The 25,881-nt window shown below is 38.4% G+C and overlaps 3 protein-coding genes and 1 pseudogene across 8 annotated transcripts in view; 2 read left to right on the top strand and 2 right to left on the bottom strand.

Annotated features, from left to right (window-relative positions):
- grk7b (G protein-coupled receptor kinase 7b) overlaps positions 1-25,881 on the top strand; it is an 845,646-nt gene that overhangs the window by 400,384 nt on the left and 419,381 nt on the right. The gene's annotated exons all lie outside the window — the stretch shown is intronic.
- bcl7bb (BAF chromatin remodeling complex subunit BCL7B b) overlaps positions 1-25,881 on the bottom strand; it is a 266,172-nt gene that overhangs the window by 203,423 nt on the left and 36,868 nt on the right. The gene's annotated exons all lie outside the window — the stretch shown is intronic.
- veph1 (ventricular zone expressed PH domain-containing 1) overlaps positions 1-25,881 on the bottom strand; it is a 168,118-nt gene that overhangs the window by 121,154 nt on the left and 21,083 nt on the right. For all 5 annotated transcript variants that reach the window (XR_015514233.1, XR_015514234.1, XR_015514235.1 and 2 more), the window contains 2 exon segments: positions 20,335-20,550; positions 5,394-5,568 (listed from right to left, as the gene is read on the bottom strand). Coding sequence is in view for 1 of the 5 variants with exons in the window: in NM_212831.1 (NP_997996.1) it covers positions 5,394-5,568; positions 20,335-20,550 (391 nt within the window). In the remaining 4 variants the exon portion in view is untranslated.
- On the top strand, positions 9,136-9,630 carry wu:fb55f04 (annotated as a pseudogene). Its single transcript, NR_023341.1, is given in 1 exon segment — positions 9,136-9,630. The product of NR_023341.1 is annotated as a wu:fb55f04 (transcript).

The following is a 25,881-nucleotide window of genomic DNA, read 5'->3' as shown; positions in this document are numbered from 1 at the left end:
GCGGTCCACATAGAGGTAAGCAGTCAGCTGGTGAGCGCAAAAAGGAGCCTTGTCATACCGCCCCGTAGCATTCGTTTTAAAGACAAAATGCAGCCATACGTACTTCTGGCTACAAAATTTGCAATCTCCAGCAACATATATTATACGTTTTCAGAATGACCCCGTGTTGCATTAAACACACCATGAAAATGAACAGTTTAACTGCGGCACCAATGAATGAGTCGTATATGAATCATAGCTTCACTCATTCCCTTGTACTGTTCAGCTCAATGATCCTCCACAAAATCTAGCCTGAAACCCATTACCTCACCCCATTTCCTGCTTCATGCACTGTACAGAGGTCGCACGTTATTGCCCCTTTGTGAACCCGAGGGAAGTAGGACAAGGGTGGTGTTAATGAGAGAAGAGGAAAGGATACTGATTAGGAGACAGACCCCAACAGGAGGCTTGAGGAAAAACGAGGGTGAGCTATTAAGATCTAATAATCCTGTTAGCTGGGGCTCTGTAGTTGTAGCGCTATAATGCATGACATATGCAAAAACCACAAAACCTATTATGCTTATACTGGAAACGAAGATCCATAACTTACCATTACTGTAAGTTACACCAAGTACCATAGTGAATCATACACAGATGGCAATGTAGGCCAGTAAATCCTTCAAAGTTGAATCCCTGGTGTTGTCCTTCTGTCCTGGACTGTTTCATGTAGATTTGAGCAAATATCAACTCTGTACGTCCTCTGTTTTACATCTCTAGTGCAGGCTGGATTCAATCCAGGGGTTCTGCTGACTTGTATATCAGTTTTCTGTTCTCACTCAGCCATCCAAACTGCCGCAGTGGTCCAAGACACAATCAATGGATGCTCGAGAGTATACACGATGCATGGGGTATAAAGAAACCTAAACACTTCAATACAAGCTGTTTAACTATAGTGGTCAGCCAATTGTTGATTGTACCTCAGGCTGAAAAACCTGGGCAAATGTTGAGTGGAAGCTGTCATGACAGTTTCACAATTGAGAGTTATGTAACCAGTTCTTGGACGAACATGATGGTCAAGCAGCAAGCCCAGTTTTAAGACAATACACTTCATTTAGATCTGGAACCCCCGTCAACAGTTGAATAATACAAATTAAAGCCCAAGAGGGTGCTTCTTCAGCTGAGGCAATGTTTTTTTCTGTGTTGGCAAGAGAAAGATTGTTGAATTTAGAAGTAGATGTTGAAAGAAGAATACATAAACCAATGTGGCATGACTGAATGGATATCCAGTGGATGGATAATGCTTTACAGGCTGAAAAAAATATATGTATGAGATAACTGTGGTAAACTGTTTACATAATGTGCTTGAAGAGTGCATCCAAACATGGCGGTAAAGGAGCCAGTCGATATTCATAATGTTTAGCTTTTTACCTGTCAATCTCTTCACTCTACAAGGGGATTTATTTGGCAGTACACGCTGACAACCATATCAGATTTATACACGTAGTCAACTATGTTTATAATACATCAAGTGAACAACTAAAATACTTAAAGAGTACAAGAGGAAATATAAACCCCTCAAAAGTGTCTTCACTTGTAGCTCTCCAAGAATTTTAGTTATTCAGCAATAGGATATGAAAAAACTGAGACTATTACAAAATATGAAGGTATTTATTTTAGACTCTACAGCCATGTGGGCCAGCCTGATCACCTACTCACACCTGAAGTTCTTCAGCCTCAGGCACCTAGACTGCAGCTCTGCTAAGGAAGCTTGGTCAGAGGAGAAATGGTCGTGGCCAACTGAGGCTGGTTTTTCTCTAGGTTTTTTTCTTCATTTTCGTCAAATGGTGAAGTTTGTTCCTCGCCACTGGCTTGCTTGGTTGGAGACTTGTGGAGCTAAATGCATGGGTCCCAGAGGTTTTAGGGGCCCACAATGAAGCTTGGAGGGCTGGAACATTTTACTACCTGTTTTGATTTTGACCAAGAGAGCCTGAAAACCTGTGCATTGGGCCCAGAAATACTAGCAATGATGATGCCTTGAGAACCATTTAAAATTAATTTCACGCCGCCTAACTGCATTTCGTTACTGACCCTGTCCACCCCTTTCAGGAGCAAAGTGTACCAATCTTGTCATGGCTACTTCCAACAAGATAATGCGTCATGGCATGTCATGTCAATGTTAAAAAAAATCTAATAACTGGTCTCTTGACCATGACTAGGAGTTCATTATATCTAATTATTACACGTTTGTGCCAAAAAACGATTCTGATTGGTCAGTCGCGACATTCCAAGCCATGTTTTTCTGATATAACAACCACTAAATAACACAGGCTCATCCGGGTGCTTTAAATCATCTTGACTGTTTGGAACTATCCTCTTACTCAACAATATGTAGGTTAGTGTATGCTCCATTCAACCATTTTTGTTTCTGTCAGCTTTGCCTTTAATTAAGGTATTAATAGATTTTACAACTCTATTGATTTTACTACAATTATTTTTTCTGTCAAACCGTTGTGTTTTGTGGCAAGTAGTCATGTAATAAATGAGATAAATTACATCTAGACAGTTTTTTGTTTGCAGAATAAAGCCCTTATTATCAGAGTAGGATGTAACATGTTCCACAGAAATGCGGAGGACACCGGCGCCCTAAAACATGGTGGTTCAACTCAGCCTAAACAAGCTAAGTTGAATTTTTATGCAGGATCAGGAGTGAAGGTATGTGAAGTAAATGTAATGTGAAGAAAAGCATAGTAGAGATCTGCGCAGGACTAAATTTTGAATCCAGGTCCCGCTGCCAGGTTTTAATCCGAACCCGACCGCTACCGCTTATGTTCAGCATTCGTTGTCCCGCTGCCCGACCCACTCCGTTTTCTACCCGTCGCGCCCGTTCCCGCTAATGTGCGGGGGGGAGAACAAATGCGAAAACCACCCAGCTATACAGAGTCCAGACAGCCTATAACACGCTGTTTGTATAAACACACACACACACACACACACACACACACACACACACACACACACACAGCACCAAGCATGCCAAGCAAGTGACACACACAGACAGCAACATCACGCTCTCTCATTCACACACATACGCATAAACACACACATAGCACAAAGCTCTCTCTCTCATTCGCGCGCACACACACGCATACACACAAACAGACAGCAACAAACAAGCTAAACGCAGCATCACGCTGTCTCATTCACACATATATATACGCGTGCTCGCTCAGGAGTCAGGAGTAATATTGTTAGACTGCCCGCTCCCGTCCAAAAATACACCAGTTCCCGACCACTCTTGCGCTTTATTCGTAAATTTATAAATCTCGTCGGGTCCCGCGGCTCCCGCAGTACAGCGGGGGGAATGCAGACCTCTAAAGCGTAGCTGCTTGTGGGGCCCTTCACATATTGCATCATTTGTGCGTGCACGTTCGTTATTTCCAAAGGAGGCATGCATTTTCCAGGCGCGCCAATTGAAAACTGTTAGTCACATGACAAGAACTGAAAGATCAACTTCATGCTTTGTATGGAATATACACATTTTGGTAGACTAAATACCTCAGACAAACACAGAACACCCAAACAGTGCAGTGCTTTTGCATACTATGGATGTCAATGATTACAGCCAGGGCTTAATTGGTGCCCGAACACGGCAGATCTGACACCTCTTAAATCTAATCTGGCACCTAATTATTCCGATCCCCCTCCTCAACCGCCTTCCTTCTCCATCAGCTGTTCACTTTCGCTTTCCTCCATGACTCCTCAACACTCTTTACTTTCGCCCGTGACACCACTCCGCCATCCAACGCCCCGCCATCCTGCACTTCACTTTCATCCACAATAATACACCCCCGCCCTGCAGTTTAAGAGCTGCAGTTTATTTGTATTTTATAGGTATATTTTATATGTTTTAAAAGTAACTTCAATGTAAATAATTAGTAAACTAGTTACTTTTTACATGAAGTAATTAATAATGTAAACAGATGACACGTTTCCAGTAGTAGTCAGTAATTGTAATCGATTACTTTTTTAAAGTAACTTGCCAAACACTGCTTATTATAAATGTGCAATCAACAAATATTCAGCAACTATATGAAGCCATTTACAACATTGCTGTTCTTTGACTGACCCAAACTATACATAATAGGACCACTATCCCTAAAGACATATATGTTTCTGGCATCTGAACAAGTAGACACAACACCAATTAGATCTTAATCTTCAATGGGCAACAATCTGTGTGAGAGTTTGAACTGCTGAGGGCATAGTGTGTTTTGGCACACACACACCATGTTAAATTTACCATTCACTCAGACCAACTCATAAAACAAAAAGAAAATCTTTCACTCAAAAATAACTAAATATCAAGTACTTCAAGCAATTTAAAGAACAATGGATGTAATAAAGTTTGCTTCATTGTGGATGTCTCAAATGACCCATTTAACTGTGTGGTTTTGGGAGCAAAAACCAGAACCGCACTCTGTGGGCCAGGATGACCGCATGTCATTTATACTACACTGATGCTGTGGGTGGCACACTAATGCTGTGGAAACTAAACAGTCACTGGTCTGCATGTGTGTGTGAATATTCTTGTAAAAACAAAGGGAGTTCTTCTCTAATTGCGAAAAGTCAATGAGGTGCAGGGCCTGGAAAGCACTGAATCATGGGAAATATGAGGACTTTATACCTTTCATGACTCACTCTACTATTCTATCGTGTAATCAAACACAGCACACGGTCACAGTGACTTTGCCAAGTAGGACGTGTTTCTGGATCAACATCTGTTGTCGGTACTAGAACAAAATTTTTATCTAACAAGCGTAGCCCTAACCTTAACAATTAGGTACCAAAACAAAATTGTCTGTCCAGAAAACTGAGGCACCCAAGACAACACAAATTAAAATTCATTATTTACACAACTTCAGTTTGTTCTGATTATAATGAATTTATTTATTTTGCTAAACAAAGTCATACAGGTTTGGATTCATACAGGTTTCGCTTGTTGCAGTAGTGGCTGTTTAGAAAATTATGATAAAGGCAGTTGTTAACCTGTGGGTGTTGATGGTAAAAAAAATTATAAATATTTTTTTATTTTAATACTATTTAAAAAATTTGTTGTATGTTATTTTAGTTTGTTTCAACAGCTTACGTTACCTTGTGTCCAAAAATATAGTACACATTTTGTTTATTAAAGTACACATTCAACTGTATTGTATTAACGTTTACTCTCACCATAATCCTAAACCTACCCTCACAATGATGGAAAAACTTAAATCATTTAACACAAAAATCCAAAATGTTTCTATATTGTTAAAATTACACATTAAATTTTACTTTATTAACATCTAACCTTACCCTCATAGTAGTGTAAAAACAGTATTAACTCTTGTATATTAAAGAGTAATGTGAACCCTTACCTGCCAGAACGCTGCATGTGATCGCCTCTGTGTGTTGAGCTAAGAGTTCTGCTTTAGCAATGGCAGCCAGTGACAAGTAGCTGGACATGTTTCTGCTCAGCTCTTGGTTGCCTTGCTGCAAGAACCGCACAGCTACAGGAACCGCTAAAGCCATCACTGGTGGCCTGTTGTAGTTCTGAAAAAAAGAGAAACTTTTACTGTAATTTATCCACTGTTTACGAGGTAAATCTGTCATACAGACTAAAATACAGAGACATTTCATTCAAATAAGGTAAAAATATAAAACAACATGTAGATTCTAAATGGCGAATGTCAAGATCAGAAAATTAAGACGTTAATAGATTCAGAAAATGACTGTATATGGGTAGGCTGGCAGCTTAGTTTATTTAATAAAGATAATAAGAGACACTACATGAGCTTTGAAAGGCAGTGGTAAAGCTCTGAAAAGATCAAACTGAAGTCTGCCACAGAAAGTAGGTTATGTGAAATGTTCTGCTGCCCCCTAGAGCAGGAGATGTGTACATGTCATCAGATAGATAATTCTTGCAAAACACTACCTCATGATTTAGTTTGACATTTTTCCCTATTGTTTTAAACCGTATCTCCTCCCTTTTTAATTATTTATTATTATTTTATTGATTTGCTTTTACATACTGTGTGAATGTTGCTTAGTTTCGGTGTTGTTCTGTACTGTTAACTCTTGAAAAGACAAAATAAAAATATATAATTCAAAAAAGACTGATATTCTTTCCATTAAATGAAATATGAGGCTGCTTTATTATCATTAATCAGGTTTTACATGATATTACATTTGATATATAGTTTTAGGGACGACATGGTGGCTCAGTGGTTAGCACGGTTACTTCACAGCAAAAAGGGCGCTGATTTGAGTCCCGGCTGGGTCAGTTTAAAACCACATGAGGGAGAGCAAAGGATAGGTCATTACTTTCATTTCTGGGTGAATTATCCCTGTAATCAAAGATTTACCTATTATGCCCTTTTTTACAGAACATAAAAATAAGCCTCTGTAGTCTCAAGACTAGAGTGTGTATGTGAGGTTTCCGAATACCACACAAATAATGTTTTATAACAGCACATTTTAGGCTTAGATCCTAAATGTGCCGATTTTAATGAATGGGAAATTATGCAAAGAGGCGCACAAATGACATGGAGTCACATACAAATGGAAGAGAGAAAAAGAAAGAACAGAGATGGTGTGTGTGTGTGTGTGTGTGTGTGTGTGTGTGTGTGTGTGTAAAGGTTATTGAGTGGATAGATCAAAGTACTGTACATAAATAACAGAACAAAAATATGCAGCATGCATAACAGTTGACGGCATTTTATTATAGGTCGTAAATATCAAAAAGTGAAGCAAAAAGTATAGATATAAACAAAACATAGATGTATAGAACAGCCTTTTTTTAAACGTGGGTGGGGCTACAAACACCAATACATCAGCATAGCGGCAGATTCAAAACAAGACTCATGTTATCTCTGTGAAAAACTGTCAGAAGTGGCGGCTCAGACAAAGATAGTCTGTGTTCATTTGCACATCTTAAAACTGCCTCTTGGTCACTGACATTATCTTCCAACCCAGGGTCGTTCTGACTACATACCCCTATATACATTTCTGGAGAGTGCCAAATATGTCCCAGGAGCTATGTTTTTTTGTAGTTTTTGTTTTCGCGAATGCACCAGAAGCCGCTGTGTACGCTTTTTCAGATCTCAAATTTCTCTCACGAGTTCCATTCGCGCCTGCTCTACCCGAGGCCACTGTTGACTGACTGAGTGAATGACTGACCGTCTGACTGACCAATCGACTGGCTTACCCTCCTCCTTCCCTAAACCCAACCAATAATGTTTTCAAAAGGACCAATTGACCCGTCCACCCACTTCCCTAAACCCAACCGACAGTTTTAAAAAGCAATGCAGAAAATGAAAATCCCTCGCCTAATTTTTAACATCTTTTCATATGGCTCCTGTTTTTGTCTTACCTGCTTTCTGCAACCGTTCTTTACTGGACTAGAACCCAGTAAACATGATCTACTCCTCTCCTCGTCTACTGACGAGATACTGGACAAACTGGTAACAGTAGGAAAGCCGTCCACACGGACGTAAGCAATCAGCTGGTAAGTGCGAAAAAGAATGCGTCATACCACCCCGTAGCTTTCATTTTAAAGGCGAAATGCAACCATATGTACTTCTGGCTACATAATTCGTGATCTCCAGAAACGTATATAGGGATATGTTTTCAGAAGGAGCCTATGTTGTAATCTTCAGCAGGTACAACGTGAAAAATCCAATGGCTCTGGTGTGGTATGAATTCCATGTTTTAATTGACAGCAAGACATGCTACGTTTAGTTTTTATTGTAAAATCTACATTATAACCCAATGCACAGTGAAATAATATGTTTTGAATGGCTTGTCTATTGGCGGTGACTTGTCTATTACGTATATTTTTATCAAACGAAAAATGCAATGAATTGTTTATTTTGGTTTTCATTTTATTTGAATTAATATAGTTAATAGGCTACACAACTCCTACATGACACTGGCTCCAATTGCGTTTTTACAGATATCCTACAAATAGACTTTTTTTGGCTCAAAGACATTTATGCCTGTCAATTTCAGTTCTGTATTTTGACAGATTTCCCAAAGGCTTCAGCTATTCTACCAGTCAGCTGCACCAGCTTAAGTTTTGCGACTTGACTTGTGTGGGGTCTTGATGTCTGAATGACAGCGAGTGAGAGAGAGAGAGATGAGATCAGACCTCAGATTTAATGTGTGGCCGCACGTCTCAGTTACTTTATTGCAATTTTTAATATTTGTTCATCTAAATGAACTTTTCATCCGATTAAAAGCCGAAATATTACCAGACAGACAAAGCAACTTTCGTTTTTTGAAGAGAGCGGCCTCAGTGATAAGAGATGCACGCACACACAGGATACACTCTTGTCGGCCTATTCATTATTGATTTTTTTAACAATAAACACATAATCAAGTACAAAAAAGAACAGCTGAACTTCGGAAAAGGTGCTCACTGTGGTTGCCGCGATGTTGTTTCTCTGCAGTTGGATTGTCAATACCGCGGCATAGCTAAATCACTCGTTTTAATAAAAAAATAAGATATTTATTATTAAACATTGTGAGATGATGGTCGCGTGATTTTTAAAATGAGAGTATGTGTTGCGTATTTACGGCCATTGATCTATCCGCGACCCACCCATAGTTTAACATAAAGGTGCGTTGAAGGTGCGTGTATAAATTAGTTATGTTTCCTCTAGATAGTGTAATGGAAATTCATTTTTAGATGAACATGTGTAGGGAAAACTTGCTTACTCCTCATCTTTAGATGTGTGAAAAGTCACTTGTGTTCACAGTGTACTTTTGTTTATACAGCCTTACATTCCCGTATGTGACCACCTGGTCCTTATCTTTCCAATTAGGCTTTAAGATGAACATTTGTTAGGGGTAAGGGGCATGGGCTGTGTGATATATGACAGGGAAGCAGCAGGATGGTTTTCACACCTGTCGTGGTATGTGTGGTTTGGGTTGAACTGGAGTTGACCTCGTAAGCAGCACAACCCAGATAAAAGGATGAGCACACTTTGCTTCATTGTCTCACTCTGCAGAAACTGTTGTTGCTGTATGACTGTGACCTTCTTTGCAAAGAATAAAAGCTTTGAAAAGACATCCCGGTAAGACTTTGTTTCTTGACCACCGAGAGCGCCTCCTTAAAAGGAAATTGCCACTACAATTTGGTGTCAGAATAGTGGGATGTCTTGGAGGAACTTTTCCGGACCCTGCGGACGGTGACTGATCATCCTGGGACTTCGTGTCACAGCCCTGCCCCACTTGGTTGAGGGTTGAGGGGCCGACCGCCGGGCTCGGAGAAGAACCCCACTGACATCTGGGAAAAAGAACTCAGTGGCATCTGAACTCTCTGGTAAGAAACAAATTCTTTGTTTATTGTTAAAAAAGAAATTTAACAAGTTTTGGGTATTTGATTAGGCAATTTAAAAGGGTTTTTACTGCAATTTGGGTCATCACCATGCTGGCGGGTCTGTCTCTGTGGGATAGCGGCGTGATTAATACAAGTGAGATCTGACATCAGGCGGGGATCGAGACCTTTTTACAAGTGAGATCTGGCGTTTAGCTGAGATCAAGACCTTACACAAGTGAGATCTGGTGCCTGACTAAGATCAAGACCTTTCTAATACGTTTGGCTAGCTAACTGCGATTTACTCCCGGGAGGGGGTTGAAATCAGGGGGCTGTGCGATTTACTTCCAAAAAAGAGGTTGAAATCCAGGCTGTGCGATTTACTTCCAGAAGGAGGTTGAAATCAGGGGCCAAGCGATTTACTTCTAAAAGGGGGTTGAAATTGGGGGCCACGAAATTAGAGCTGCATAGCTTAACTTTTCGATTTTAGGTGAAAAGTCGAAATCTGTTGGAGACGTCCGACAGATTAATAGGTACCGACAAAGTCCAGGGGAAAGATCATTGCCAGCATGGGGAAGTCCCAAAGTAAGGTGAGAAAATATAATAAACCGGTGTTTTGGAATATGGAAAAAAAATTATATGAAATTTTTTTTTTTTTTAAAAAGCATGCAAGATATAGGAAAACTAATAAAGTATCACAAGTTTCTGAGGGAAAGGGAATGTTGAGTGTTACTAGGTTAAACAAAATGAAAGAGTCGATTGAGAAGGCAGAAGGAAAAGCAGGTTGTTTTTGTGAAAGGCATGTGTGTGTGTCGTGTGGAGACACTGTTGATTGTTGGCTCAAAAAGGCAGATAAGAGGCAAAGAGGAAAATGCTGCAGAGGCAGCTGGCATGTAGGGAAGAGAATGAAGAAGTGGCATGTAGGGAAAAGAATGAAGGAGATAAAGTGAAGGAAAAAGCAAGTGAAAAATGTGAAAGTGTGAATGAAAGATTAATTAGCATTACTAATCTTTTCTATACATCTGTTTCCATTCATGTACCGCCGTACCATCACTATCCCGTGGCTGAGCTGTGAGCCCTGAGAACTGACCCAGACCTCAACTGCTACTATCCCAGAAGACCTCCGACCGCACCAACAAAATTCCCACCTCAAGCAAGTGGAGGACATCTGTTTGAACTGGAGAAATGGACATTTAACGGACATTCTGCTGTGTGCTCAACATGCTGAAGACAAGCTGACAGAAGAAGCAAGAGCAAGACAAGAAGAAAGCGGAAAGGGAGCTGTGCATGGCTCTGATACAAGTGGCCAACCAAAGATCCAACCAACACCTGACAACCAAAGATATCGCAAATTCAAAGGCAACAAAGGTGTCAAGGGTGAGAAAGATACCAGAAGATGGAGAAACTGGAATGTGACGGATGGCGATGAAATCTGCAGAGCCTGTGGTGTACATGACGAGAAACTGTACCAAATGTCTGCGCTTGCCACAGAGATGGACTTTTGGTCAAGGATTGACCCGAAAGGCGCGAACCAACAAAGGAGCTGATGTGCGGAGAGGGAAGAGCAGAACGGAGAGGGTCTGGGCAAGCAGCCAACAGCTACAGTAAAGGGAAGTGAACATATTTTTACTAACAAGTTTAAATGCAGACACATTTTTATACACACATATTCACATACACTGACATACTTTTGGCTCTCTGCAATGAAAAAAAAAGAGCTTGCATTTCCCACTGTAATTTTGATCACAGTAATGTTGATCATTTTTCTGATGAAATGGCATTCTTTTTTTTTTTTTAGTGAAGCATTTTTTAAATATGTCAAAATATGCTATATTGATTGAGAATACATTGGTTGAGTTTGTAGCTGATAGTGGAGCTAGCAGATCTTGCATACGACTATGTGACCTACAGTGTGAAATACCTTTGAAAAACAAATTTCACGAGTCTCTGTCTGCATCTGGTCATACAGTGATCGAGCGATTTACAGCTCCACTGACCTGTGAGACAGAGGGGGGTAAAATTTTCAACCACGCATTTGTTTGTTTGCCAAAATGTCTGATACCACTCATTGGAGGGGATATTTTGTGTAAATTAAACTTAGTTCTAACAGCAGACTTCTCAGGTGTGAGAGTAAAAAAAAAAAAAAAAAGGAGGAATTTTGTTGTTTGCTGGTTGAATCACAGACTCATTGAAAACAATGGGCTGATGTAATCTGCAAATTGGCTAAAGATTGAGTAAAACCTTTTGACATTGATATGTCTCTTGGTGAACTGCATTGCACGTCACATGTCGTAATTTACAGATGAGGAATTTGAGAAAGCTTGGTTTGAGACAAATGTGAATGAAACGTTGATTTTAGAGAAAATGTACTAAAAGGATAGTCTGTGTGCAGTTTCAGTGTCTCTGTCAGAAAAGCAGCTTTCATTCTATCTTATGTTAGCACAGGCTGTGCCTCACATATCAGTTTGCAAGGGTAAACATCAGTCTTGGGCTGATTTAGGCCTATCTGAGAGTAGAGAGAAAGGGTTAGAATGGATTGAGAGCTCGAGAGTATTTCGGGTGGACAGTGAAACTGAAATAGCTGTTTCAAGAACTTTGACTGATATTGACAAAGTTTGCATAAAGAATTCTTGCATGGTTGACTTTAACGCTGCAGACATACATCCAGCTTTAACAGAAATACCAAGTGAATTATGGGCTAAAAGCAAGTATGATGTTGGTTTAATCAAAGGTTGTGATCCAGTCACAATCGCTGCAAAATCTGATTACAGACCTTGCCAAAAACAATATCCTTTGAAAAGGGAAGCCATTGAGGGCATTACCCCAGTATTTGAGGCTTTACTGGAACAGGGTGTTATTGTACCATGCAACAATTCTGAGGTTCGCACCACTATTTTTCCTGTTAAAAAGATAAGGGATAATGGGATGCCTACAGAATGGCATTTTGTACAGGATTTACAAGCAGTAAATGCAGCTGTCAAACAAAGGGCTCCATTAGTTCCAAATCTGTACACAATTTTGTTACAAATTCCTGAAAAATCACAATTTTATTCAGTGGTTGATTTGGCAAATGCATTTTTCAGTGGACAAAGACAGCCAGTTTTGGTTTGCATTTAATTTTAATGGTAAAGGCTACACCTTTACACGTCTGTGTCAGGGTTTTACAGCATCTCCAACTTTGTACAATGAAGCGTTGTTAAGAAGTTTGGAACCTTTGACCCTGACAGCTGGAACTGCTTTGTTACAGTATGTTGATGACCTGTTAATATGTGCCGAGAATGAAGAGATGTGTGTGAAAGACACTGTGACTCTCCTTAAGCATTTGGCTAAGGAGGGCCACAAAGTCAGTTTGACAAAATTGCAGTTTGTTAAACAAAAGGTAACATTTTTAGGGCACGTCATTACACCACACAGCAAATCTCTGTCTGAAAAAAGGGTGAGTGGTATAAAAAAATGTACCAAAACCTCTAACGAAAAAACAAATGTTGTCTTTTTTGGGTATGTGTTCATATTGTCGCACATTTATTCCAAATTATGCAATTTTGGAACAACCCCTGAGAGCCCTAACATTAGGGAAGGGGATGAAATCCACTGACAAACTAGAGTGGACAACAGAGGCACAGCAGGCATTTGTAAACATGAAGTTACAAATGGCTGAGGCCCCTGCATTGGGTTTGCCTGTACCAACAAAACCATTTGTTCAGATGGTAGATGAAAGAGGTGGGTTCATGACGTCATTACTCCTACAGGATCATGGAGGTAGACTGCGACCTGTGGCCTATTTTTCGAGAAAACTTGACCCCGTAGCAGCAGGCCTGCCACGTTGCTTAAGAGCAGTGGCGGCTGCAGAAAAAAGCTGTTATGGCTTCAAGAGATTTTGTTGGGTATTCTGATTTGATACTGATGGTGCCACATTCTGTGTCCATGATTCTCCAAGAACAAAAAACATCGCATCTGTCAACAGCCCGCTGGCTGAGATATCACACTATCTTGTTAGATATGCCAAATGTGACTGTTAAACGATGTACTGGTTTGAATGCGGCTACTCTTCTTCCTACTGAGGAAGATGGGGAAGAGCATCATTGTTGTTTAACAGCACTTGAACAGGTGTGTACACCACGACCTGACCTTTCTGACGAACCACTTGAAAATTGTAACAATGTCCTCTTTGTGGATGGTTCAGCGTTTAAAGATCCACAAACAGGCCAGAATAAAGTTGGTTACGCTGTAACAACTGAATTTGATGTGGTGACCTCTGGGAAATTGCCAGGGTACTATTCTGCACAGGCCGCAGAGCTCGTGGCGTTGACAGAAGCATGTAAATTAATGGCAGAAAAAGAGGCTACAATTTACACTGACTCAAGGTATACATTTGGGGTAGCTCTTGATTTTGGGGCTCTGTGGAAACACAGAAAATTTCTTAAGTCTGATGGTCTACCAATAGTCAATGCTCCTTTAGTGGCAGCACTGCTGGATGCGATTTTTACTAACTGACAAACTGGCCATTTGTAAATGCGCAGCGCACACTAACAATAAAGATTCTGTTTCTGCAGGTAACTCCAGAGCAGATGGAGCAGCAAAAGTCGCGGCATCACGAGACAAGGATTACTGCGAATGTTCTTTGCTATCTGCTGATGATAACAATGACGTGTGTTCTTCTTTGCAGGACATGCAGACCTTCGCGACGGGGCTGGAGAAAAAAAAAAAACAAGTGGAGACAGTCTGGCTGTGTGATGAAAGATAATGTGTGGATGTGTGCTGAGGGCAAGGCGTGTTTACCAAAACATTTTTTTCAACATTATGCGAAATTACTTCACGGTAAAGATCATGCGTCAAAAACAGCAATGGTTGCGCAAATGAATGAACTGTGGTTCACAAAGGGGTTCACTACATTTGCGGACAATTTCTGTAGACGATGTGTAATTTGCAACACACATAATGTGGCCAGAGCGATAGAAGTCCCACAATCATCTCATCCACCTCCAACAGGGCCATTTGAATATTTGATGATGGATTTCATTGAATTGTCCCCATGTAATGGGAAACGGTACTGTTTGGTGATGGTTGACATGTGGTCAAAATGGGTTGAAGTTTTTCCAACCTCAAAACAAGATTCGGCTGCGGTAGCAAAAGCGTTACAGACGGAAATTGTACCGCGATGGGGAATACCACGAAAAATAAGTTCAGATAATGGTACTCATTTTGTTAATGAAGCAATCAAACAAGTGGGCCAATACTTGGAAATTGATTTGAGAACACATTGCAGTTACCATCCAGCTTCAGGAGGAGCTGTTGAAAGAGAAAAAGGTACACTGAAGAACAAATTGGCAAAATGTTTTGAAGACACATGGGTTCAAGCTTTACCCATTGTCCTGAAGTACATGAGAATGAGAAAAAGATCAAAAATGAATTTGAGCCCGTTTGAAATTCTCTTTGGTAAACCACCGCGTGCAGGTGTGAATGGGGGAAAACAGCAGCTGCCCTCAACAGATGTGTGTGAGAATGATATGTTGAATTACTGTAAGATATGTCTCATGTGTTGTCCGATGTTTGTGTGCAGGTAAAGGCCGCACAGGGGAAGGCTGCTGAGAGACCGCTGCACAGTCTGAGACCTGGCGACTTCGTGGTGATTAGGGACCTGAGGAGAAAGAATTGGAGAGCAAAGCGCTGGCTGGGTTCATTTCAAGTGCTACTGACCACGGAGACGGCGGTGAAGGTCGCAGAGCGGGCGACGTGGGTGCATGATGGGCACTGCAGGAAAATTCCATCTCCTGAAGAGGATTCCATGAGGGAGTAGGAGAGAAAGAGGGGCTCTGAAATCATCTGAAGGAAAACAGCAGGCTGTTATCTGAGGGAAGCAAGGTCACAGCTGGGGAGAAACAACAACAACCCAAGAGGTGTGTGTGAAACAGTAACTTCTGAATACAACACCAAGCAGCACGCAGACGGAGGATAAAGCGACCAAAAAGAGAGGTGAATAAGCTGTGCTTGACCATCGCATTAAAGATCTGAAGATGGAAGAAAAGATTAGCTGCCATCCATTCCGTGTGCAAGGAATGTGTGGTCTGAGGAGAACAACACTGGCATTGCAGCTAGTGTCACCTTAATTAACCTGATTACAGCAAAACATTACTGACATTGTGACCCACATGAGAATGACAGTAAAAGAACCTAAGAAAGTTAGCAGCCCATAGCTAAATTGGCTGTCATTTAAGTGGGGAAACTGGATCTACTGGGCCTTTACTGTGGTGTTACCTGTATTAGGAGTGGGTGTAGTGATATTATGTTGTCTTCCATGTATATTCAGATTTGTATTATGGTCAGTGGGCAGACTGATTACAACTAAAACATCCCATCAGATGATAAGAGTGGCCGTGAATGAAGAGGGTATGAATATTGACATGGGTGAAGATTTTGATTATGACTTTGATGATAGCAGCAGCTACATAGTAATGGATAAGGAAAAACTGTAAACAACTGAGAACAAAATTTTAGGTGACGGCTGTTACTTAATTGGGAAAATATTAACGAACCAGATTTTTTGAAATTTAAGATAACTATCTGCTTGCTTATATATGTTCTGTAACAAATCTCAAAAGAGTGATCATTTACATGAAAATTGAGAGAAGGGTGTAAATGTGATATATGTTTAAGAGTACAGAAACAACGTGTTCCTATGTTCATGAGTGTTATTGATGAATTGCTGTAGAGTGTTAATAATTTTTAACTGATTGAAGAAATGTTTCTAGAATTTTGTTGTGTGAACAAATCAATAATGTGAAAAAAAACAGGAAATTTCTGGGATTTGAACCTCTGTGGGGTGACTGAGGGTCCGATTTCGATCGGGAGCGCAATAACAGTGATTATTCGTTTAGCCCGGCTCCCAGGGAAGAGGGATGTTTTGAAAGATAAATCTTAATGGGGAAACTATTAAGAAGAGTGTTTAAACATCTCTAGTGTATTTGATGTGTGCAGAAACCTGTTAAATGATTTTTGTAATCAGTGTGATTTTGTATTCAATTGAAAAATGAATTTAATAGTGAGTTATCAATGAATGATAAAAAGAGAGGAATTGTAATGGAAATTCATTTTTAGATGAACATGTGTAGGGAAAACTTGCTTACTCCTCATCTTTAGATGTGTGAAAAGTCACTTGTGTTCACAGTGTACTTTTGTTTATACAGCCTTACATTCCCGTATGTGACCACCTGGTCCTTATCTTTCCAATTAGGCTTTAAGATGAACATTTGTTAGGGGTAAGGGGCATGGGCTGTGTGATATATGACAGGGAAGCAGCAGGATGGTTTTCACACCTGTCGTGGTATGTGTGGTTTGGGTTGAACTGGAGTTGACCTCGTAAGCAGCACAACCCAGATAAAAGGATGAGCACACTTTGCTTCATTGTCTCACTCTGCAGAAACTGTTGTTGCTGTATGACTGTGACCTTCTTTGCAAAGAATAAAAGCTTTGAAAAGACATCCCGGGTAAGACTTTGTTTCTTGACCACCGAGAGCGCCTCCTTAAAAGGAAATTGCCACTACAATTGTTTGCAGATTGCCTCATTAACGTCTTCAGGTTTTCTTTTTGCATTTGGTTTGAACCCAAAATATTGCCAAACAGGCGCGTTTTTTAAATCGTCCGCCATCATCTTTCTGCAAATTTGACTCCTCTTTTTTTCTCACGTGATAAATGAAATATGACGCATTGTAGCTATGTTCAGATGACAATTATAGTGCATGCTCACGTCTTAAGTCAATTATTTATAATTGTATTTTCCATTTAATTCAAATAAATATTTAATACAAAAAAAAACTGAATACTTAAAAAAAAAAAACTAATGTGGGGAGGGTGTCACGGTGGAAAAGTGATGTCACCGGTGTTGCGTCTTAAAACCGTATCACCGTCAACACTGTCTATCGTGGCAAGCCTACTTGGACCTCTTATAGAAGTCATTTTTGCATTAAAGCTTCTCTTTAAATGGAAAGGACTTCCTGCGTACAATAGTCACGAATACAATCTGGGGTAAACTGATTTATTTTCCTTTACTGTATAAAAAGAAGGCCATTGTTTTCTTGCCTAAAGCTCCTGGAGTATCGGAAGTAAACGTTTAAAAGGCAAGCTAACTTTAAAAGGCTGAGCTAATTATAAAACAGCCGCTTGAATGTGTGACTGCTGCTCAGATCAAAGAGCCCTTCTACAAATAGTTGTGAAGAACTCAGGCATAAGACTGTTCAAGCTGCAGTCCTCTAATGAATACTGATCTCCGCCACTACCCACAATGCATCACCCTAGCTCAGCCTTCCTCCAAAAGCCCTGCTGTAAGATTCATATGCGGCTCATTATATAAGGGATTGCGTGTGTGAAAATAATAAGAAAAAAGAGAAGGAGAGGAGTCACTGAGGATGTGGAAAATCTATTGAAACGAGAATGAAGTAAATATCAAACGCAGCAGAAGAAACGGTGAACGCTTCTTTAAAACTGAAAGAATTTGAAGGAGATTATGGATAATTGCTGTTGTCAGGCGTGTCAGTTTCATTTCGAGACACAGCATTTGGCTTCCTTAGAGTGAATAATTATTAGTTCAGAGTTGAAATGGATGGTTTAGCTGTTTTGACCGCAATTAGAGGAGCTCAAATGAGCCGAAAAAATAAATGTTCATTTGATCTGTAAATGTCACGGGTTCACATTACAAGCTGGATCTGCAAAAACCCATATTAAAGCTTTTCTTGTGCTATGTATGCTACATTTAGCTCTGAAAGTCTGATGGAATTGAAGTCAAAGTTTTTGATTTGGCCAATATTTGCAACACAACATGGTGGAAGGGTGACACGGCGTCGCAGTGGGTAGCAAGAAAGTCACTAATTTGAGCCTTGGCTGGGTCAGTTGGCATTTCTGGGTGGAGTTTTCAAGTTGTCCCTGTGTTTGCGTGGGTTTCCTTCAGGTGCTCCAGGTCCAAAGACATGCGCTATAGGTGAATTGGATAAACTAAATTGTCCTTAGTGTTTTGTGTGTGAATGGGAGTGTATGGGTGTTTCCCAGTGATGGGTTGCAGCTTAAAAGGCATTCGCTGCATAAAACATTTGCTGGATAAGTTGGCGGTTCATTCCCTGTGGCGACTCCTGATTAATAATGGGACTAAGCCGAAAATAAAATGAATGAAAGAAAAAGTAAATAATAGAAACTTTTAATGATGCGGCACCTTGGCTCAGTGGTTAGCACTGTTGTCTTACAGCATATTTATTATTATTACTAAATTATTCTCATCTACTGTAAATAATATACTACTAATTATATATTACATTTATTCATTTACACATTTCTTGATTAATTTTAATAATTTGGTATACATTTTAGGAGCGGCGTGGTGGCTCAGTGGCTACCACTGTCACCTCACACCAAGAAGGTTGCTGGTTCGAGCCCCAGCTGGATCAGTTGGTATTTCTGTGTGGAGTTTGCAAGTTCTCCACGTGTTCGTGTGGGTTTCCTTCGGGTGCTCTGGTTTCCCCCACAGTCTAAAGGCATGAGTTACAGGTGAATTGAATAAGCTAAATTGGTCGTTATATGTGAATGTGAGAGTGTATATGTAATTTGTTATAAATTTAATTTTATTGGTGTTCATTTCATTTTAATTTTATTTCAGTTTCAAGCTAAATTTATTTAATATTTGTATTATTATTATTATTATTAATAGATTATGTTTATCCAAATGTACTACTAATCTACTTTTTATGTTACATTTATTTATTCACACGTTCTTGATTTATTTCAATAATTTATTATACATTTTAATCTTATTTGTGTTCATTTAATTATGTTTTTTGTTTCAATCAATTTTAATTTTATTTTATTACAAATATATATATATATATATATATATATATATATATATATATATATATATATATATATATATATATATATTATTTTTTTATTATTATTACTAGACTATTTTCATCTTTTCATTTGCATTAATTAGTTTTATTTAAAAAATACTGAATATTAAATTTATTAATATTATACTACTAGATTATTTGCATCTAAATTTATTACCAATCTACAAATTATATATTACATTTATTTATTTATTTATGCTTTATTGATTTATTTCAATAATTTGTTATAAATGAATTGTATTTGTTTTCATTTAATGTTCATTTTATTTCTGGTTTAATCAAAATTTCTTTATTATTATTATTATTACTACTACTAGTAAATATTTTTATCCAAATTTACTACTAATCTACTAGTTAAATTTTGCATTTGTTTATTTAATGGTTATTGATTTATAATTGAATAATTTATTATATATTAATATAATTTTATTATGAAACATTTTATATTTATATTCTTATTATTACTGGATTTAATTTTATTAAATGTACTATAAATCTACTAAATATATATTATTTATTTACATGCTTATGGATTAATTTCAGTAACTGGGTATACATTTCAATCTTATTTCTGTTCATTTAGTTTTTATTTTATTTCTATGCAAATCAAAATTTACATTATTTATTTGTATTTTATTTTTAAATGAGTAAACATTATTATTTCTAGATTATTTTCATCTAAATGTATTACTAATCTACTATATTTATTTATGTACACGTTTACTGGTTTACATTGGTTTTAATCAAACTTTGCATTATTTAATTTTATTATTTTTTATTATTATTTCATATTTTTATTACTATTATTATTTTTATTATTATAAGATTTTATTAATCTATTTATTATATAAATAATAATTTCACAATAAAGTAGATAAAGTTTTTTTTTTACATTATAGAATTAATTATTTAATTAGTTAACTATTTGCATATTTATTATGCTTTTTTTATAATAAGTTCAAACCCTCAGGACTCCATAATAAAAGCCCTGCTTTAGAAGGTGTCTGTGACATATCTGTGGTTTATTAATATCTTTATAAATATAGAAAATCTAGATCTGGAATCATTTGTGTGATTTGTGTGACAACCCACAGGTGTTGCTCCCACCTGCAAGATGCAGCTGGTGATGTCAGAGGCAATTTTGGCATGAGGTGTGTCTTCATCTTTGCCCTGTGGCTGAAGGTTATGTTCGAGGCAAGACTCCCATAATGACACCAGCGCTGCTCCATGCCTCTCGATGGAGCCGGTCTCTCTAATGGCTGTAGTGATGCGTGTGATGCAGATCTCCACCACCGCCTGGTCATTGTCATTGGTGAGGTAGTCCTGAAACCAGTCACAAATCGCACATTACATTCAGTTAAAGACAAAAATATATTAGCCCTCCTGGGAAACTGGAATTCTTTTTCAAATTATTCCCAGGTATTGCTTAATGGAGAAAACATAAATAGGTTTCTTGAACACACTAAATAATATTAATAATAATTGTAATAATTGCTTACATTTATATAGCGTTTTTCTAGACACTGCAAGTGCTTTACACATTGATGGAATCTCCTCATCCACCTCAATCATCCACCATCAGTGTGCAGCATCCATCTGGATGCACAACGGCAGCAATATTGCACCAGACTGCACACCACACACCAGATGATTGGTGGAGAGGAGACAGAGTGATGAAGCCAATGCGGATGGTTAGAAGGCCATGATGAACAGAGGCCAGTGGGCAAATTTGGCCAGGATGCCAGAGTAAAAGAGTCAGATCTCAATTTAACTTCTGATTCGAAAGACGGCGCTCACTAAGCAGTATAGAGTCCCCTTCACTATAATGGGGTGTTAGGACCCACACAGACTACAGCAGAATGAACCAACTTATCCAGCATTTGTTTTAAGCAGCGGATGCCCTTCCAGCTGCAACCCAACACTAGGAAAAACCCATACACACCCTTTCACACACATACACTGCGGCCAATTTAGCTTATTCAATACACCGCATGTCTTTGTTATCTGTGGGAAACCGGAGCACCCGGAGCAAACCCACGCCAACATGGAAAGTACATGCAAACTCCACACACAAATACCAACTGACCCAGCCAGGGCTAGAACCAGTGACCTTTTTGCAATCGTGCTACCCAATAAGCCACAGTGACGCCAATGTTAAAAAAAAAAAATATATATATATATATATATATATATATATATATATATATATATATATATACATATATATATGTATATATATATATATATATATATGTATGTGAAGAGTTCAAATGCAAAAGCCGCTAAACGCCACTTCCGCCAAAAATTTGATAATGACATTAAGTGAATGCTTTAGGCATGTAGATTTGCTTCTAATCATCCAAATTCCAATCAGAAGACGCGAATCGAATCATATGTTTTCAATGTAGCAGCGCGCTGATACCCCTGCTTTATGAGGAGACTGTTTTATTACAAGTTTGATTTCGATTTTAAAAGATGGAGTTTGATGAACTGTATGAGGCTGTCTGACTGTCAGTGAATGGCAAATGAAAACATCCCTTACCTCAAAACTCTGTGCATCATAAGAAAAAGAAAACACATTGTGTAGTCGGAATTGTAGCATGCATTCATAACGTTTTTTGCGCAGCGACGCTACTTTGAATGAGTCCGATTTACTATAAACAAAAATCTATAAGCATTTCACGAAAGACGACGTAAAGATGCTGTTCTTTTATCCCGCGTGGATGCTATGAGGATAAACAAGCCCAGTAGGCCTACCTTGTGTTTTATTAGCTAATGTAAGCTATTTTTTAAAAGATAAACATAATGTAGAAAACTATACATTATTTGTATTACTTTATAATACCTATTCGCCTGATAAGCTTTTTATATTAATGGACAATGCACAGATATTGATGTTTTTTAAAGTTTTTACACTACATTATTTGAATCTACCAAGCTTAGTTTACAATTTTTGCAATGTTTACAATGTTCTACTTGCATTAAATCTAAATCCCAAATATCAGAAATGACAACAGATTGTTCAGATTTAATTAATGTCAGTTTTAATTTTATTGGTTAATGCACGATGACGCAGTGGCGCAGTAGGTAGGTATATATGTATGTATGTATATACATACAGACATATATATATATATATATATATAATTCAGGGGGGCTAATAATTCTGACTTCAACTGTGTGTGTGTGTGTGTGTATGTGTGTGTGTGTGTGTGTGTGTGTATATATATATATATATACACACACACATACACACAGTTTATGATCTATATATTAACGTTCGGATTTAGAAGCAATTATTAAATATTAAATTAAATTATTAATTATTAAATATTAAATTAAATTATTAAATATTAAAACAAACAAATCAATCAAAAAAGAAGAGATGTCTATCATATCTGATTTGATTTATCCAATGAACTGGCTTTTTTACATTATTATGTAACACATTAAACATTTATGAATTGACAGATGTCATTTAATTGGCTATTAAGCTACAGCTTGTATGGTAATTGTCTATGCAAACAGCTTCATTAAAATCTCTGAAAACATGAGCTATAATTAAACAAAAATATTTGATGGCAAATGTTTTCATCTTTTTTGCGATGTGGCATGTTCAGAATGATAATGTAATGCAAGCGACTGTGAAAAGGAGGGCACTGTTGGCCCTGGAGAGGGAAATACAAGAGAAGAGAGAATGAGATGAAGAGTGAATGAGAGAGAGCTGCCCCTGAGACGCTGGATGAGCCCAAATCTGTTTACAGAAGCCATCCAGAACAAAGAAGCCCAATGAGGCAGGAGAAACTGGCTATAGCACACACGGTGACACCAGCAATCCTTTACAAGTTCACTCATTTGAATTTAAAATATACAATGTGTGCAAATTAGGGGTCACCTTATTCAAATTATTCAGATAGTAATTATTCTGTAGTGCTGATGGGGTCAGCGATCAACCAAAACATGCCATATGCTCTCTAACTTCACTGTAACAGCATCATGTGAATGTGATCAGCTAAAATTGTAAAGAAATAAAAACCTGGGTTTAACTAATTCAATATGACTTTGAACAACAACAATAATAATCTTTAATTAATTTCTTCTTCATCATAATTCTTCTAGTAATTAATATAACACAATTAAACGTCAGAACAGAACATACTACCATTTTAAACAAAATATGTACAAAGCTAATAATAACAGACACACACACTCTCACATATATACTGTAGATACATTCATAGCCCCCTTATTCATTCATTCATTTTCCTTGACTATAGTCCATTTATTCATCAGAGGTCGCCACAGCTGAATGAACTGCCAACTTATCCAGCATATGTTTTAGACAAGGTGACGCAGTGGCGCAGTAGGTAGTGCTGTCGCCTCACAGCAAGAAGGTTGCTTGGTCGCTGGTTTGAGCCTCGGCTCAGCTGGCGTTTCTGTGTGGAGTTTGCATGTTTGCATGTTTGCACAGTTCAAAGACATGCGGTTCCGGTGAATTGGGTAGGCTGTATGAGTGTGTGAATGTTTCTCAGAGATGGGTTGCGGCTGGAAGGGCATCCGCTGCGTAAAAATGTGCAGGATAGGTTGGCGGTTCATTTCGCTGTGGCAAACCCTGATTAATAAAGGGACTAAGCTGACAAGAAAATGAATGAATTAATGTTTTAGACAGCGGACGCCTCTTCAACCGCAACCCAGAACTAGGAATTACCCGTACACACGCAATCACACACATACACTACACCGCATGTCTTTGGCCCCCTGATTTATTTCATTTATTTATTTTTTTTGCATGTTTGTCACACTTTAATATTTCATATCGTAAAACAAATCATCAACACCCAGGACCTAATTTCTGCCACAGCTATTCGCAATTAAGAAATTACTTAAACAGAACCTGTCTGAAGAAGTGAAGTAGACCAAAAGATCTTCGAAAGCTAGACGTTGTGTCTAGATACAAAGAAATTCAAAAATAAATCAGAAAGAATTTACCAGTCTGGAAATTGTTAGAAAACTATTTATGAAGTCATTTATAAATAGTAAAAACATTGAAGAGTAGAGAACCGTCCCAGGTTTGGCCGGCCAACAAAAATTAAGAGCCCAGTAAGCACTCGTTCATTCATTTATTCACTTTCTTTTCGGCTTAGTCCCTTTATTAATCCGGGGTCGTCACAGCGGAATGAACCGCCAACTCATCCAGCACGTTTTTACGCAGCGAATGCCCTTCCAGCCACAACCCATCTCTGGGAAACATCCACACACTCATTCATACACACACTCATACACTATGGACAATTTGGCCCATCCAATTCACCTATACCGCATGTCTTTGGACTGTAGGGGAAACCGGAACACCCAGAGAAAACCCACGTGAATGCAGGGAGAACATGCAAACTCCAAACAGACTGGCCCAGTCTGGACTCGAACCAGCAACCTTCTTCCTGTGAGGTGACAGTGCTAACCACTGAGCCACCATGCCGCATTTGATGAATATATGCAAGTTAACTGTAAGTTCAGTAAGCAGTGTGTGAGATATCAGGTTTCCTCCATTAAGTTGCACTAAATGGGACTTGGTCCTGGTCTTGGATGAGCTGCCGGAAGGCTTTGCAAATATGGCTGCCAAGTGAAAAGACCTTTCTTGAAAGGAACTTAATAGAGAGACCTCAATGTGGGGACAGAAAATTGCCGTAAACGCAGCTGCATTAAATGTCAACGAGCTTATGCGCACTGACATTACAGCAATATTTTGTTTCTAAACTGATTCATTATTGTATTACAATAACATGTTTTTGCATTAGAGCAATTCTAGCATAATGAGTGTGACATTTGCAGTAAAAACTCAAAACATAAATTTACATAGAAAGTAAACGTTAACATTATATTGAAACATCTGCTATTATTTTCCAGGAACACCCGACCACAGAATTAAGGGATCTGAAAGATATCAATCTGTAAACATGTTTTGTACTTTAAATGAGGAAAATAAACATGTGTTATGGATGAAACCAAAAAAGTATGTGACTTTACAGTATACAACATGCTTTGTAGAAATTCTGTGAATTAAACTGCTCAACCCAAAAGAAACAATGCTTATAATGCTATTCAAAAGGATAAGAATTGTCTCACTATAGAACAAAAATGATTAATCCTATTTTATTTCAGATTTTTTGGATTTATTTTAAAAGCTTCATTATGGATGCGACAGATGTGAAGTTGCTACCCGTGTGACTTTGGTAAATCAAATAAAAATGTTTCTAGAGTTCCCACTTAGATATGCTTAGCATTTATAGCAGGTTTGGCATGCTATCCTGGGAGAGAACCCTGAGCTTGGGGATATTTGAGCCCAGGGCTCCTGCCCGGTCAATAAGCATATCAAGAGATCCGAGATCAGGTAGGTCTTGAGAGCTCCCCCTTTAAAAAAAGGGAGAAAAAGGAGGAGATGGGGTGGAAGGGGGGATTTTTCCAAAACAAAGAGCCGTAGGGAGAAAATGATCCATTTTTCGTAAACTAGGATCACTCTGATTGGATTATTACTGATTACTGATTACGTGCTCAATCCCGTGCTCCTCTCGAAAATTATTTAATGAAACTTCACTTAAAAACATTGACAGAGACATTTTTGAGTAGTTCTAAAGTATTGTAAAATACTTGCTTACA

The sequence above is a fragment of the Danio rerio genome, chromosome 18 (assembly GCF_052040795.2).
Source record: "Danio rerio strain M-AB ecotype USA chromosome 18, GRCz13ab, whole genome shotgun sequence".
Classification (NCBI taxonomy): Eukaryota; Metazoa; Chordata; class Actinopteri; order Cypriniformes; family Danionidae; genus Danio; species Danio rerio.
This window is presented reverse-complemented; position numbering and strand designations above follow the sequence as displayed.